At 36.3% G+C, this 16,801-nt stretch overlaps 3 protein-coding genes and 1 pseudogene across 5 annotated transcripts; 2 read left to right on the top strand and 2 right to left on the bottom strand.

Moving 5' to 3' along the window:
* Positions 1-74: 74 nt before the first annotated feature.
* LOC111440047 lies at positions 75-4,551 on the bottom strand (annotated as a pseudogene).
* Positions 4,552-6,432: 1,881 nt separating this feature from the next.
* Positions 6,433-8,996, top strand: LOC111440045 (gibberellin 2-beta-dioxygenase 8). Its single transcript, XM_023077425.1, has 4 exons — positions 6,433-6,496; positions 7,756-8,207; positions 8,298-8,619; positions 8,690-8,996. The coding sequence occupies exons 1-4, from the start codon at positions 6,476-6,478 to the stop codon at positions 8,918-8,920; spliced, it is 1,026 nt and encodes a 341-aa protein (XP_022933193.1). The 5' UTR covers positions 6,433-6,475; the 3' UTR covers positions 8,921-8,996.
* A 1,024-nt stretch (positions 8,997-10,020) lies between these two features.
* Positions 10,021-13,565, top strand: LOC111440043 (probable pyruvate, phosphate dikinase regulatory protein, chloroplastic). 2 transcript variants are annotated; one of them, XR_002709901.1, is made up of 4 exons: positions 10,021-10,659; positions 10,854-11,493; positions 11,568-11,738; positions 13,219-13,565. XR_002709901.1 is itself a non-coding variant. In XM_023077422.1 (3 exons), the coding sequence occupies exons 1-3, from the start codon at positions 10,195-10,197 to the stop codon at positions 11,669-11,671; spliced, it is 1,209 nt and encodes a 402-aa protein (XP_022933190.1). In that variant the 5' UTR covers positions 10,021-10,194; the 3' UTR covers positions 11,672-11,914. The 2 variants fall into 2 exon arrangements, 1 of the variants encoding a protein (XP_022933190.1); XM_023077422.1 differs by lacking the exon at positions 13,219-13,565 and having other exon boundaries at positions 11,568-11,914.
* On the bottom strand, positions 12,523-14,984 carry LOC111440049. Of its 2 annotated transcripts, none has more exons than XM_023077428.1 (6): positions 14,860-14,984; positions 14,373-14,555; positions 14,098-14,277; positions 13,893-13,992; positions 13,232-13,469; positions 12,523-13,161 (listed from the first exon to the last, which is right to left on the bottom strand). In XM_023077428.1, exons 2-6 carry the CDS (start codon positions 14,388-14,390, stop codon positions 13,080-13,082), a joined length of 618 nt encoding a protein of 205 aa, XP_022933196.1. In that variant the 5' UTR covers positions 14,391-14,555; positions 14,860-14,984; the 3' UTR covers positions 12,523-13,079. The 2 variants fall into 2 exon arrangements, with proteins under 2 accessions (XP_022933196.1, XP_022933197.1); XM_023077429.1 differs by having other exon boundaries at positions 14,373-14,534; positions 14,860-14,874.
* Positions 14,985-16,801: the final 1,817 nt, after the last annotated feature.

Here is a 16,801-nt window from a genome sequence, read left to right as displayed (position 1 = left end):
CCCCCCCCCCCCCCCCCCCCCACTTGAAATATTGCAAAATTATTGGTAAACTTACAAATTTACCCTCTAGATGATGGAAGAAAGAGATTTTGCTACTATAAATGAAAGAAAATAAAATAAAATGAATGAATATTGTGAATTAGTGAGGGAGTCGGCGTCCAGCAAGATTGGGGGCGGCGGACAAATTAAGCGTTCCACTTGATCGAAAAGTGCTGGGCCATACCCACCCCACCATCGCAACTAGCCGACTCTACTAGACCCACAAACTTTATTAAGCACAATGTCTTATCATAATTCAAATCCAATATCAAAATATCTGGGAATATCACCATCTTCTTCCCATCATTCATTCTACAGCCGAGCCTCCAACATGTATCTGCAAGAAAAATTACCAACTTGATCAAACGAATGACTTTTAGAATGATAATTGATGTCTATTTTCAACTCCACTCTATGATTCATAAGAACTAATTCAGAAAATTCAAACGCAGTTTTATTTAAATTTCTCTGTACAAGAAGTCAACTTTAGTTTTCCAAATAGGAGAGAAAGAAAAGTGTGCAACTCTGATCAAGATCTGTAATTTCTATAGTTGAATAGTCAGCAGTATATTTAACTCATGGCATGAAATAATAAAATGCACAGTAATAATTTCAATCCACCGAGTACTAACTTGAGAACAGGAGATTCTTGACTGATACCCAGAGGGATAAAAAAAAATTGATCCAAGTCGAAATTACCTTACCTCGTGTAAAGCGGGGTCAAAATTGTGGCATCTTTCAACGACAGTCACAATGGAGGGGGCTCAACTGGTATAAATAGTTTCGTCTTTGAGGCAATAATTGATTGCAGTAGCTTCTCTAACATTGTAACTTGGTGGTTGAATTTCATCAGCCTATCTCCGGCGTTTCGACTCCTTTCGAATTTCAGACTGGTAGTTCTCCATATTGTGCTTCTTCCATAGACATCGCCGAATAAGGTCTTCTTTTGTTGATTCATCTGGTTTACAGAATTCAAGCAAGCATAAATTAATGATTGTAGGTAAAAGAAAAGCATAGATTGACAATGGAATTCTGGCTGTTTAAGAGCAGTGAAGAGATTGAGAAGGGGTCAAGGGAACAAAAATGGGACAAATACAGAGCTGCATTAAATTATTCAACAAGAAAATTAGCATAGCAACAATTATTTGCTCACCGATGTTTTTCCAAGCCTTAATAGGGACTCTAAGTGAACTTTGCGTCAGGTAAGAGGCATCTTCCCAAGAGTAAGTTACTTGTTTTATATTGGATCTCCAAAACCAACAACTAGACCATAATAATAACTGAATCAAGGAAACACAAGAACAAATCCTTAAGGAATATGAGCTAAATGAATGGAGTCCCGCTCAGTAGCATAAGGAAACAACGAAATTGAAATCAAATCACGGGCACAAAATCTAACCTTGCCAATAGTGTAAGGCAGAAGAATAAGACGAACGCCAAGTAGTTCCCATACAGATGGCTTCTCAGCTCCTGTTATTTGCAATTCCAGTTCTTTGTCAAGATCTTCATCCACTTTTCTGACAAAACCACAAGAAAAAATAAATAAATAAAGATATGTTAGATTGAGAATCCAATGTGAAAAAAATGGAAAAACACAGAAGGAAGAAACAGTTGATAACTAATCAAAAGATTTCAGAATAAGTAAAATGCTTAAAGAAAGCTTAAAACTGTATAGAAGTCCATTAAATTTATGTATAAGAACAGCGTTGGGTAATTTGAACTGAAGTGTTCCCATAAACTTAAATAAAACCAACAATGAAAGTACTAGGGAAGAATTCCTTATGACCCCTCAATTTGCTTGACTAAGTGAACTTTACTCAAAAAATTTAATTTAATCACAGATTTTTTCTTGAACTGGAAAATGTGATAGAATTAGTATTTTTAGAGTGAAGCTGGAAAGTTTTCAGAATTACAACAACTATATCACCCTAAACAAATACTCGAACAAAGCCACAAAATCATGCAGCACTAAAAACTTCAACCCAATGAAAACGTATATCCAACATAACCACAAAAACCCATCAATAAAAGTAACCTTCCTCAGTCACAAGGATACTCGAATGTAGGTACAAATCTCAAAAAAAAAAAAAAGAAACCCCAAGGAAAGGTACTAATTTCTTCTTCTATTTAAGTTCAAGGTTCAAGTCAATTAAAATTAAGAAAAGGTACTAATTTCTTCTATTTAAGTTCAATTTGGTTCTTTAAGCTAGACACAAGGTAAAAAAAGAACTTTTCCAGAAAAAACGACATTTATTATTTTTTCCCCTTAATTATTCTGGTAAATAACCAACAACAACATACTTATCCAACTGCTTGTGACCTTTCTTCTTGTTTGTTGCTCCTCCACTTCGTTCAAATTCAAGAGCCCGTAATCTATTTTTGTAAGCAGGGGTTTTCTTGACCATGTCAACAGCCTATAGCATGAAGTAAGTGATTCAGTACAATGCAATCGACATCTATTTGCAGATTCGGACAACAAAATATGAATTAACTATAAAAAGTTCCCAAGATCAGGTTGGAACAAATTTGAACATTAAATTCATGTGACCTGAGAAAAGTTAATCAGGTCATCCATCAAACAATTTCACCTAACAACCGTCATACTTTTTCAAGGTGAAATAACTTAGAGCTACTAGTACCTGATGATATCTTGTCCACTGATTCAGATATTGAAATGCAGATAAAATCAAGAGAAGGCCAACCAGCACAGCACGAGTATCCTAAAATGAGAGCAGAAAACCAAAACAACTACTAAAACCAACGAAAAGTGATAAATAAACTTAACCTAGTTATAAACCACATATTCTGTAAGCATAAGACAATTACAAAAATCCTTACCGTCTTATGACCCTAATATGCATGATAGTACCGAGCTGCGTTGTAAAATACCTATAAAATGAAGAAATCACAGTTGAGTACATTAAAAAGCAGCCAGTGTCCATCAGCTATTTGGAAAATCGATGGCACAATCATAATTTGTTCTTTGCTTGAGTTTCTTCTTTTCTTAGAAAACAAGATGGTATATTTGCATATGTTTCCGACATAAACGACTCAACCTTAATTTGCAACAGTAGCCCAAAGGCATACGTATTGAAAAGAAAGAGGCCATCCGTCCTAGGGGAAAGCTTTAGGTGGTAACAACATTCTGCAAATGTTAATAGTATTTTAGGTCTCTATCTGTGATGATTTTCATAAAAAGTGAATTGTCCCTTGAATCTGGGTTAAAAGGGAATTTCTGTTCATGCATCAAACTAATCAAGAAACTTAATGTGATCCTATTCTATTCTATAATTATCTTGTTCAATTTTTAGCACTATCTTCACATTGTTCAAATGCCAAACCAAACGTCTGACTTATCACTCATGTTTGGACAGCCTCCAGACAACCAATTTGTACTTGGGAAATGCAATGCAATCACTCTACACCTGTTAAATAGGTATCACATTGGTAGATTAACAAAGAAAATTAGAAAACATCCAAGAAATGAGCGTATTGCCACTTCTAGTAGAAGCGTAAACCAGAGAAAGAATCAACAAAACCATCAACCATGGCAATGGCATGGCCACACTAGTATAGTAGAGGGTCTCAACTGCCACATGAGAAAAGATTGATAGTGAAAACTAATATTATTACGCATTAGCAGTGGACTTCAAATACTTAAAACTACCTCTTCCGGATGAGCGATTGCGTAATCATATTGTCCTCTCGTGGATTCATCTTTCAAAATCTGCAATTAACAGATAAGCCCACATGTTTAGGAAACGAAGATAATTAAAATCAAACAACAATACGTAAATGAAGGCATGTCGAACAAAATAGCATCTAGAATCTTAACGTTTCCGCACCTCATAAGCATTGGCAACCTTAACAAATTGCTTCTTTGATTCCGGATCCGGGTTCTTGTCTGGATGGCTTCATTGAACACCAGAAACAGAAATTCAAATGGAATGACATTGAATGACAAGACGAAATGGACTAGAAGAAGAAAAGAACGGACAATTTCAATTACAGTTTGTAGTAAGCTTTCTTGATCTCCGATTGGGTTGCACTCTGCGATACTCTGAAATGGCCAGTTGAAAACTAATTAGAGAGATCAAAACTAGGCATTAGTATTAACAACAATAATAGGGAAAATGAACCCCAATATACCCGAGGAGATCGTAGCAATCGTCTTCGTCGCAGTAGATGGCCACCGACGGTGAGATCAACAGCAACATGACAATCATTGATACGATTGCGCGCCACTGTGTAGTTGCCGGTGGCGCCATCGTCTTTAGCCGTGTAAGCTTCAAATTTTGATTGCAATCCCGCTTCGAGTTTGACTAAGGACTTGGCGCAAATGAACCTGCCAATATTTCTGTTTGAAATTACAGAACGACCTTCCTGTTACAGTGGTAGCCAAGAAATGTGAACTGATCTGAGGTAGATGATGATCCAAGCGTTAAATTCTAGATCGACGGACTGAAACTCTAGAGCAAATTATCGCAACGGAATGTCCGTTGGATTAGAACCCATCATTCTAGACCGTGTGATTTGCATAATCGTCCATCTCCCCTTTCCGTCCCAAAACCACGAACTTTTATGAAAATCTTGGCAATGGCTTAGCAAATATAAGCTCTCGTGGTTTTGTTTTAGACTTCTTCAAAATGCCTCATATGAATGTAGATAGTATTTCCTTCTATAAAATCATAATCTTCTACTAAAATAACCAACGTGGGACTCATTTCCAATTCCACGTTTTTATAAAAGAATGTTTTGTTATCATCTCTAATCGATATGAGATCTCACGTAATACGATTTAAAATTAAATCATAATATATTTATTATTTAGGAAGAGAATTTAGGGAGGGTTTGGAGGTGTGTGTGGTGAAGAAGAGAACAAATAGACCAGCCATTGACATAGCTGTGTTGGTAGGACATGCAGGTACGATACCATTACTTTTGCAACACCCAGCGTACCCACAACAACTCAAACCCCTTTCCCTCTCTTCTCCATTTCTTCTTTCTATTCTATTATTATTACCATTTTCAACCACTAATAACTTTTCAATTCTTAATTACCACACATTACGTAATAATCCAAACACATAATATCGTCACCTTCACAATTTTAAAATATAATTATTAAAAAGAAATTTTCACCGTTGTAATAAATAGTTCATTTCTCCCTCTAATCGATACAGAATCTCATCGAACCACCGTCTAAAAGCATGTGATACCTCCAAATTTCCAAATTGTTAGGTTATGGAGACAGATTACATAGTAAAACTATATATGGCAAATGACATATAAAGTAAATAGCAGTAAAACTATATATATATATATAACTATCTACCATATATACTTTTTACTACTATTTACTACCATATATATAGTTTTACCCGATATAACCATCTATTATATATAACTATCTACTATATATACTTTTTACTATCATATCTACTATATATATATATATATCCTCATTCAGAGGTGTGAAGGTGTAAAAATGTACTTTTTCTCCCTATTATCTCTTCATCAATATAAAACTTTTAGTCAATATTCTTTTTATATTTTCTCTATCATAGTTTTTTATATTTTTTGTGTTCATCTAAATCGAGTGAGTGTGTGTATTATTGTACGATTCTAAGACAAATGAATTTAATATACTTTGTGGATTTGCCGACTAGAATGGTCAAACATTGAGGCCAGGAGATATTTTGGGAACCCTTTTCTTTTTCTTTTTCTTTTTTCTTTTAAATATTTCGAGAGAGAGAGAGAGACCAATGAGGGGCAAAGATACTGAGGGTGGTCCTGTTCCCCCTCCCCTCCCTTTCCACTCCAAAGCCCTTTCATTATCACCTAAACAACCCACATGGCTTGCATGTCCCTTTCAAATTCCCTCCTTCTCTACTCAACTTCTAATTATAATTAATAATCAACCTATAAATAAATAAACTAGAAAGTAGTTAGAACCTGCATCTGCATGCATGTGATTCTACATTCCGCCACGTATTATTATTATTACAAACATCGAACGAAAGGGGCATGATGTTTCAAATATGAATCGGTCGAGTCGGTCGGGTCCATTACCAATTATATATATAATATATATAAAAAAATAAAAATAAAAAAGATTCAAACGGTGCATATTGAACCAAGTCAAGGTAAAATAAAACCAATTTGAATTGGGTGAGTAAAAGTAATTAAAAATATTTTTGTATGATGCCTCCGCGAGCCGCGTGCGTGCTCACTCTGTTCATTCTGCGTCAACACATATTGGGACGTGGGTTTACGTTGAACCTCTGTGTCCATTCATTTCCCCTTCGTCTCTTATCTTCTCCATCCAACCATTCCCCCCTCCCTATATAACTAACCCTCCCCCATTCCGCCATCCCATTCTGTCACGCTCTCTCCAATTATATATCCCACCCTAACTCTTCCACCCAGCTCAATTATGATACATACGTTAAACCAGGTAACTGTATCATCATTTGAGCTATATTTAAATTGATTTATTATTATTATTATTATTATTATTGAAAAATTAGATAATATATTTTACGAAAATGGTTAGAATAAGAACAGCGCGTGCGTGGGGAATTGAGGTGCTCTCTTTTGTTTATTCGTTTTGTTAAGAGCTGTTATGTCTGTACACAAGAATGGGCACACATCGAACCTTATGTTTCGCCATTTTAGATCTTTCCCGATTTATTTTTTATTTATATTTTCTTCATAATTTAACTGTAATTGTCTCTCTTTGTTTTTTCAGAAAAGTTCCAAGTATCTAAATAATTCCCTTTTCTTTTATATATATATTATATTCAAATTCTTTTCTTTTCTTTTCTTTCTAATAATTCATTTCCTTAATTATTATTGCATTTATAAATTAGTAATTAAAATTAAGTTTAAATCCCTTGGTTCCTAAGATAGACACCAACCTCGCTGTCATCTTTATCCTTATTTGCTGTAATTTTCCACGTCACAGCCACGTCCCATCAACACAAGGGTGAAATATATTTTTTTATTATTATTTAAAAATATAAAAAAAAATAAATAAATAAAGCATATTTCTATTAAAAGTTGTTATTTTGATATTTGGTCACGATGTTCAATCACTAAAAAGCCCTTGCCCTACGCCTAGTCATCTCAACCAAATAAATTATATTTATTTATTTATTTTGGGTCGTAAATCAAGGCTGTGGCCACAAAATAATTAGTTTATCATTTAGTGGGTCTCTTCTTTTTTTAAAATTAGTCCCACTTTTTCGTATAAAGCCTAAAATTTAGAAACGTGAAAATAATTTATTATTTTTAATTATATATACAAAATACATAAATTTATTAAATAAGTTGATTTTTTTTTCCGAAAATTAAAAAAAAAAAAAAAATTGATTGAGGCAGAGTCACATGTAATATCAGGCATGGCCTGTTTATTTCATGGCAAACTGACATGCACTGGGTACTTCTTCTCGTTCCTTCCAGCACCTGATCCCCTTGACTTCTTTCATTTTCCTGTCACAAAATTAATTTAATTTATGTGCATTCAAACTTTGGTTAATTATAATATTATTTATATAAAATGGGTGTTCGGAAGGTACAGACTATATGTTAAAATAAATATTAATTTTGGAGGGTGAAAATATTCTATATAAATCTAAACACTACAAACCAAGAGCATCAACAACAAAGCTTTCCTTTTAAATCGTCGTAATTTTTTTGGGATAATTATATCAGTCTGCCAACGTGGCTATGGACCCACCATTTCACGAGGCTTACAAGAGTCTCTTGGCGGAGACGGCGGTGGAGAGGGGAGGCGACGCTGTGGCGGTGAAGGAATGGGAGCTTCCGGTGGTTGATTTGAGGCGTTTGAGGGACGGAGCGGAGGTCGGGGAAGTGGAACAGTGCAAAAACGATATAATTAGAGCTTCTCAGGAATGGGGTTTTTTTCAAGTTGTGAATCATGGGGTTTCGAGTCAGCTTTTGGGTAAGATGAGAGCCAAACAAATTGGGCTTTTTAAACAGCCGTTTGAGCGTAAGAGTAAGGAGGACATGTTCTTGAATTTCTCCGCCGGAAGTTACCGTTGGGGAACACCCACCGCCACTTCTCTTACCCAGCTCTCTTGGTCGGAAGCCTTCCATGTTTCTCTCTCCGATATTCTTGGATCCAACGGCTCCGATGATCTCAGGTACCTTCCAAACATGCAAATCCATGCATTATTCCAAATTTTTAAAAATTATATTTAAATAATTATATTCTGGTGTTAAATATTAAGCAGGTCAACAATGGAAGAATTCGCGGGGAAAGTTTCGAGGTTGGCGCAAGAGCTAGCGGAGATTTTGGGAGAGAATTTGGGGAGGAGCTCAAAATTCTTCGTTGACAATTGTGTGCCAAGCACGTGCTATCTCCGGATGAACCGGTACCCGCCATGCTCGGTTCCGGGTCGGGTATTCGGACTCATGCCTCACACGGACAGCGATTTTTTGACCATTCTTCACCAAGACCAAGTCGGTGGCTTGGAGTTGGTCAAGGACGGGGAGTGGATCGCCGTTAAACCCAACCCCGAGGCTCTTATAATCAACATCGGCGACTTGTTTCAGGTCAAATATATTTATATTTATTATTATTTTATTAATAGAATATTTATAATAATTTTAAATTTAAATGTAGGCTTGGAGCAACAATGTTTACAAGAGCGTCGAGCATAGAGTTGTGACGAACTCGAAGTTGGAGAGATTCTCAATAGCTTATTTCTTCTGTCCTTGGAGCGAGACAGTAATAAAAAGCAAATGCGAGCCTGGAGTTTACAGAAGGTTTAGTTTTAGAGAATTTAGGAATCAGGTTCAAGAGGATGTTCGGAAGCATGGTTTCAAGATTGGGTTGCCCAAATTTGTCTTATGACGAAAAGACAGAAAAAAGACAATAAATGTGTTTTCTTTTTAAATAAATAAGTTATAAAGTAAAATCGACACTGGTAGCGTAGTTTTGTGACATATATCAAGATATATGAATCTTACATTAGAGAAGATATATGACGAATGTTGTTAAAATTACTCTATCATAAAATTCAGTTTCATTAAAGTTGAGCCCAAGTTGCCACGGGGAAAGATATTTATTATTATTATTATTATTTTAAAGTTTGATATTATTAAAAAATTTAAAATTTTAAAAGTAATTTTTTTTATAAAATTTATTAATTTAGCCTAACAAAAAAGATCTAAAACTTTGGAAGGCGGATTGGGCCTTTTGACTTGGATGGGCTTCATAGAAAATCATTCTACTGCGCCCTATGGCTGAAGCTTGCATGAACAGATTAGGTTTCATTAGGTCGGTTAGATGAACACGACTCTCCACAATAATATGATATTGTCTACTTTAAGTATAAGCTCTTGTGATTTTGTTTTGGGCTTCCCCAAAAGATCTCGTACCAATAGAGATAGTATTCCTTGATTATAAATCCATGATCATGTCCTAAATTAGCCGATGTGAGACTTTCATCATCCAACACCTCCCTTCGAACAAAGTATGCCTCCCCTTAATCGAGGCTCGACTCCTTTGGAGTCTTAGTCATTTTTTTACTATGTCTTCGAAGAGGCTCGACTCCTTTTCTTTTGGAGTCATTTGTTTCACATTTGAGAATTTACCAATTTATTGACACGATTAAGTTTAGGGCATTACTTTGATACCATGTTAGATGAACACGACTTTCCACAATGATATAATATTGTCAGCATAAGCTCTCATGGTTTTGCTTTGGGCTTCCCTTCGTCCCAATTGAGAAAGTATTTTTTTTTTTTTTAATAAACCCATGATCCAATACCTCCCATTATAAATTATAAATCGGTGTTTATAAATCAAGAGTACTCTCTCTTCATTGGTACGAGACATTTGAAGAAATCCAAACCAAACTTCTCTAAAGCGAAATTAATCGAACTTAGGTTGAAAGTGGACAATATCACACATGTGGAGCTAGAGAGCTACGATGATAGATCAAAAAAAGGGAGTGAAGATATTTTTGTGACGAACAAAGATTGGAAGATATTTTGAAATTGTGAACTGATCGACCGTTTTCATACTGTGAGGAACATTTACAGAACCTCCAGAAATTTCTTTCCATCATCGTCTTCACTGAATCTCTGCTGAGTTATCGATGATTTGAATTTCCCATTACTGGAATGGCTTCTTCCACCTTCAGCTGGTCCATCACCCCTCACACGCCCAGTTACCCAACTCCCAAACCTAGAAACCAACCTCCCTTCTCCAATTCTATCATCAACAACCAATCATCCTCCGAATCCGGGCCACAGGTTCGCAAACCCAAGGGCAGCCCCCAATTGAATCGCTGGTCTAGGGCTCGCGCTTTACGATCGGGGCACAAATTGGAGCGCCACAGCAATCGGACTGCTCAGGCTGTCGAGCTGCGTTCTCCCGATTCGCCCACTGACAGAGCCCCACTGGAACCTGCTCTTAAAGGAAGAGATGGCGACGATGATGTGGAGAGAATAGTTGGGAAGTCCATTTATATGGTGTCTGATGGCACTGGATGGACGGTGGAGCACTCCGTCACCGCTGCCTTGGGTCAGTTCACTCACTGTTTGGTCGATCGTGTTTGCCCTGTTAGCACCCATTTGTTCTCTGGGGTAATTCTGGATTTCTTCTTACCGATTTTGTTGTTTCTCTTTTTGTTCTAATTTGTTTCGCAATCGGACGTTCTAAACTTTTCCCAATTCATATATGATTAGGGTTTTGTAGGAAGCTGGTAGGGCGTTAGATTAAGTCTTTTGAATTTGCACTGAATTTTTGCTGTTACAAACAAAACACACACACATGGCAGGTTGATGATGTAGAGCGATTACGGGAGATAGTAAAACAAGCAGCCAAAGAGGGCGCTATGCTTGTTTATACTTTAGCTGATCCATTCATGGCTGAATCTGCAAAGCAAGCTTGCAAATTGTGGGGCATTCAATCCAATGACATACTGGGGCCATTAACAGAAGTTGTTGCATCGCATCTCGGTGTCTCACCGTCCGGTCTTCCTCGTGGGGCTTTCGGCAATAATCTCCCGCTTACCGATGAGTACTTTCGTCGGATTGAAGCTATTGAGTTTACAATCAAACAAGACGATGGTGCATTGCCACAAAACTTGAACAAAGCTGACATTGTTCTTGCTGGTGTATCTCGAACAGGGAAGACGCCATTGTCCATTTATCTTGCACAAAAGGGATATAAAGTGGCTAATGTGCCGATTGTAATGGGGATTAAACTCCCAAAGAACCTGTTCGAAGCAGACCCTGAAAAGGTGTTTGGTTTGACTATAAATCCGATTGTGTTGCAAACAATAAGAAGAGCAAGAGCCAAGAGTTTGGGATTTTGTGATGAAATGAGAAGTACCTATTCAGAAATGGATTTTGTTAGAAGGGAACTGGATTTTGCTGGAAAGATCTTTGCTCAAAACCCCACATGGCCTGTGATAGGTATTAAGTTGATCAAAACATAGATATGTTCTGCCATTTGTTATTGACTGTAGTTTTATCTGCTTGGCTTGCAGAGGTGACAGGGAAGGCCATAGAAGAAACTGCCGCTGTCATATTGAGGCTTTACCACGATAGAAAGCACAAGTGTTCGATGCCAAGGATATCAAAGCGCTACTAGAGACATTAAAGCTATAAGCCATGAAGGCACGATGGTATCAGTGCTCAATAAGATGTCGCTCAATCTTGTTAGTCTCGATATAGAACTTTAATACCTTTACTGAATGCATTTCCTTCTTTCTACAAGCATGGTCTAAAGTCACTTTCCATTTGCAACGTTTATCGCTTCTTGTTTTACTTGAAACAGTTGATTAAATGCCTGTGAATAAGATCACATCCTGAAATGGGAATAAGAGAAGTTCTGCACCTTTGTTTGTGGGGGGATCATTTTCTCATGAGGTCCCGTGGTTTGCTTCGAAACAAAACAATTAGCATTAGGTTCCAACCTAAGTGTGAGTGTGGGTTGCAAAAAGATGGGTATAGCCCATGATAGGTGTAATAGCTCAAGTTCGATAGTGTTCGTTTTAACACATTATGTATTACCGTCAGCCTTATAGTTTTAGGCTCACGGTTTTAAAATGCTTCTATTAGGGATATTAGGAAGAGTTTTTCACACCCTTTGTTTCCCTCTTCAACCAACGTGGGATCTCACAATCCACCCTCTTAGGGCCAGCGTCCTCGCACTCTAGTCAGTACCCGTCTCTAATACCATTTATAACAGCCTAAGTTCACCGCTAGCAGATATTGACCTCTTCTATCAGCCTCATGGTTTGAATATGCCTTACTAGGGAGAGGTTTCCACACCCTTCTAAGAAATGCTTCATTAGCCTCACGGTTTTAAAACGCATCTACTAGAGAGAGGTTTCCACACCCTTCTAAGAAATGTTTCGTTTCCCTCTCCAACCGACGTAAGATCTCACAATAGGCCCCCCCCAAGCCAAAGTATTGCTCTAGGAATCAAACAAAAACACGGGTTGAACAAATTGAAATGCGCATGCATTGAGGACATTCAAATACACACTTGGTGTTTGTAGGCGTGTAGCCCACTGTTGTTGCTCACATGGAAGCCACAGAATACAAAGAAATGGCACTTATAAACAATGAATATTGGAGGAAAAGGAGAACTTTAAAGTATTTGAAGAGTAACCAAATCAACCAAATCAGATCAGTCACACCACCAAACCCTCCACTAATCGTAGCAGATACCACACTGCTTCAAATCACAAGTGAACCACGTTTGTGTTCTGAACTCTTTCATCTGTCAATTTTCGTAACAAAACAAAACAAAAAGAAAAAAAAGGGAAAAGATTCCATTCCTTTGTCACATTCTAGTTTGTCACTTTCTTCCTTTCCTAATAAACTAATGTAAATGTGCCAACCATGAGAAAACCTGCTGTTCTTCTTGCTTTTAATCTGCACTTTTGTCTTTCCCATCATTCTATCTCTTTGTACAAACATCTTCAAGTCATTCTCATATCTGTGTTCTGTTGTGTGTGTTCTTCTGCTTCTTCCTTTCCCTGCAGTTATAATTAATCAAATCCCCGCTCCTCGGCGTCGGGTTTCCCGATGGCCAAGGTGAAGTATATCAGTATCATGCTCCCTATACACGACCTGCACCAAACACAACACCATTTAGAGCCTGAAAATAACCAAGTTTGATGCATACAGGGACAGAACTTACACAGTGGCAAACAAGAGAAGAACTTTCTTGGGGTCCAAAAACCACGAAGATGAAGGCCTCCTGAAGCTGTTTCTTCTAAGAAAGCCTCGTTCAACCGGCGCCGCCGCCGTGTTCGCTGTGGTTATAGTGATCTGATGATGAACTTGTGCCACTCCCAAATGATCTTGCTGTGACCCCACTGCCACTGCCACTGCCACCGCCGCCCCTGCTTTTTCCGCCATGGTAGCTCCAACTGCAACTGAAAATTGCACAATTCAGGGGACCCACAATTTTCCAAAATTCAAACTCTGTTTTCCCCTGTTTTTCAAATGAACTGCTCAAACAAGTTGAAATATTCTGTGTCGAGTTAAGATAAAAAAAACATTGTCACTGACATTTAACCAAAGTCCCAGAAATTCTCTGCCAAAATTTAAAACCCCCACCAAACGTGCACATTAAATGCAATTATATATAAACAAAAACATTATTCAAACGTATAATAAGTTCAGTCGAATGAATCAGAATCGCCCATCTCATACCACAGGTTGGCTCGATCCCACTACTGGCGCACATCAATATAATATTTAGTATTATAATCAAATATATAAAACAAAATTACTTATTTTTTTTCCTTTTTTTGTTCATCATCTTCTATTTTTATCGAAGATGATGATGATGATACCTGTTGGAGATGATGAATCTCTATCCATAGGAGCGGTATTGCTAGCAATCATCTTGTCGCCGCCACGCTGAGACCCTTTTCGGGATAAATTTCTCTGCAACTTTCAATTTTTTTTTGAAAAAAAAGTAAGAATCACAACAAAAGCGTCACCAATTTTTCATCGCAATTCGAAATTCATAACAAAACCCGCAAAGAAAAAACGTACTGTAATTCTGGGATTTGTGTTGGGTTCTTTAGTTCCGCCATTGGAGAACCCATTCATATCGATGACGAAGCTATCGGAATTTGCAGAGTAATGCACTCCGTTTGGCTGATTACAAACTGAAATTTTCTGGGAATTTTTCGTTTCTTCCAATTCATCAACTTCCCGAAGAACAGCCGAATTCTAACACGAAAATTAAAGCAAATCAGTGGGAAAAAAAAAAAAAAAAAAACAGGGGAAGAAGAACAGATCATAACAAAACTGAAAAAAGTACTCACCAATTTGGGAATTTCCATCACTTTCTCGTAAATGAATTGTGTGAGAGAGATACAGAGAGAGAGAGAGAGAGAGAGAGAGAGGGCGTGTTCTTCGTGAAAACTTCCGCACCGAATTGGGCAATTTGGGGGGTCGACCACGAAGCTTCATATAAAAGATGGGTACTTACAGATAAGTCAAAACAACTGCAATTATTTATTTATACATCAAATTTGGTTTCTGGGTACAAACAGATTAACAAATCCCGTGATATAAAACAAAAAATAGCCACAAACAAGAACGGAATAAAAAACTAATTATTGGTTTCAACAAATTATATTAAATTCCTTTTCACAAACCTCAAGAGAACCACCATAGAAAAACACAGAAAAACCTTCAAAAATTTAAGTAAAAAAACATAATGATCTTTCTTTCTTTCTTAATCTTGAAACAAGCAGAACCCCATCTTCTTCAACCGGAAGAACACGAAGAACAAGATGAAGAACTGACCTGAAACAGCAAAATTTGATTCTGGGCAGAGCTGAAAATTCTGATACAGTGGAGAAATGGCGAAAAAGAAACAAAATCAAAGTGAAAGAGACAAAGAACGAAAGGGAACCAAGAATCCGATCATGTGTGAGTGTGTGTTGGAAGAAAGAAAGCGCCGAATTTGGGATTTATAGACAAACACTCGCGCACACACAAAACAAGATTAAGAATGATTAATTACATTCAAATTCAATTAAGTAGCTTATTAATTTGTTTTAGCAGACATGTATGTTCTTATTTAATGATATGATAATGATGTTTTTTTAATTTTATTTTAAGATATAGTTAGAAATGAGCGTGACATTGTTAATGTGGGATGGGTTTATTTTAATATAAAGATATGTATTAAAATATATAATGATGAAGATGGTGATAGGAAATGGTTGCGTGTTTAAACTAAGTTTTATGAGAGATAGTGGCTTGGAAATGTGTAGATCCCATCCAATTGACATTCACTAATCCATCACCAACGACATTTCATTCTTAATTTATCTTTTAACGTCGTTGGTTTGTTGGACCTGTAGACAAGTTTATATCGTCCTCTCGAATCTCTAATTTAGTAGTTGTCGATCCAGACGATCAAACAATATTAATTAATTACTAAAGACTTCCATCTAACGTAAACATTCGAATGATCATGAATGGAATCTTAGATCGTCGAGAGAATATTAATTGTTAGACTCTCTATCAAAAGTTTGTATTTCAAACCCTTCAGATGTGCTCATTGCTCGATAATAGTTTAAACGAGTAGATATTTTGATAATGGTATTAGAGTCAGACACCGAGAAGTATGCCAGCAAGGATTTAACTGGTACATTAGTTAGGAGAGAGATACGAAACATTCTTTATCAGGGTGAAAAGGCTAAAACAGACAATTTAATTGGTATTTACCCTTATGATAATTAACTGTCATTCTCTCGACCTCAATTTTTTTTTTGGACGAAAAGTAGGCTTAAGATGTTGCAATTATTTTGTATGTCATTAATAACATTAAAAGAAAATTTATTAAACTTGTTTTGTATGCTTCCCACACAATACTATATTTGGTGTAAATTAAATTTTGTAACAAATATGATTCAATATATATGTTGAATAAATAATGCGACACCAAAACAAAAATTAAAAAGTTGATATTTATGTAATTATTGAAATAAAATTTGTAATTTCTCATTATATGTGATAATTAAAAGGAACATTTGGTTAATGCAAAATAAAGATAATATATATATTTAATATTGTTCTTGCATTTGGGACTCTACGACGTCGTATCCTCTTCATTTCCTTCACTTTTATTGGATTATTAAATAATTTAAAGTTGAACAACCCACTAAGTTAGTAGAGCTCATATGAGTTTAATCATTGTTATGGGATTTGACTTTTAAGAGGCATATGGATAATGTGAAGAATTAAAATTGATTTTGGGATTGGGAACGAAGAAATGAATGATTATACAACGATCTTATAAGCAAATTCTTATGATTTGAAACATTTTCTTTGTTTAGAAAATACTATTCTTGAATTCAGCTCTATGTCAAGTTGAACAAGCAAACGATTTGGTTCAAACTAGTTAAACACATTTGTATTCCCCATCACTTCAACAATCTTAACAACCAATTTGAACATAGTTCAATTATTTGAATAAAATTTAAAAAACAAGAGACGAATTTTGCATGAAATGGTGTTGAAAACAAAGATAAAGAAGTTCACGATCATCGTTCATAAAGTCGAAGTGATGAACCCAAGTTGGGATTATGGTGGCTTGGAAATGGTACCAAATTGATGTTCTTTTGTGGTGTGTGATTACTTGATATTGAAGCCACACACAAGCTACTTTGAGTGAAAATGAATGCCCTTTTGCCACCCCACTTCAAGTGCTATACTTTTTTTTTTTTTTTTTTTTTTT

Source organism: Cucurbita moschata, unplaced genomic scaffold (genome assembly GCF_002738365.1).
Source record: "Cucurbita moschata cultivar Rifu unplaced genomic scaffold, Cmos_1.0 Cmo_Scf00133, whole genome shotgun sequence".
Lineage (NCBI taxonomy): Eukaryota > Viridiplantae > Streptophyta > Magnoliopsida > Cucurbitales > Cucurbitaceae > Cucurbita > Cucurbita moschata.
Note: the sequence above shows the minus strand (reverse complement) of the source record. Positions and strands in the feature narration are given on the sequence as shown.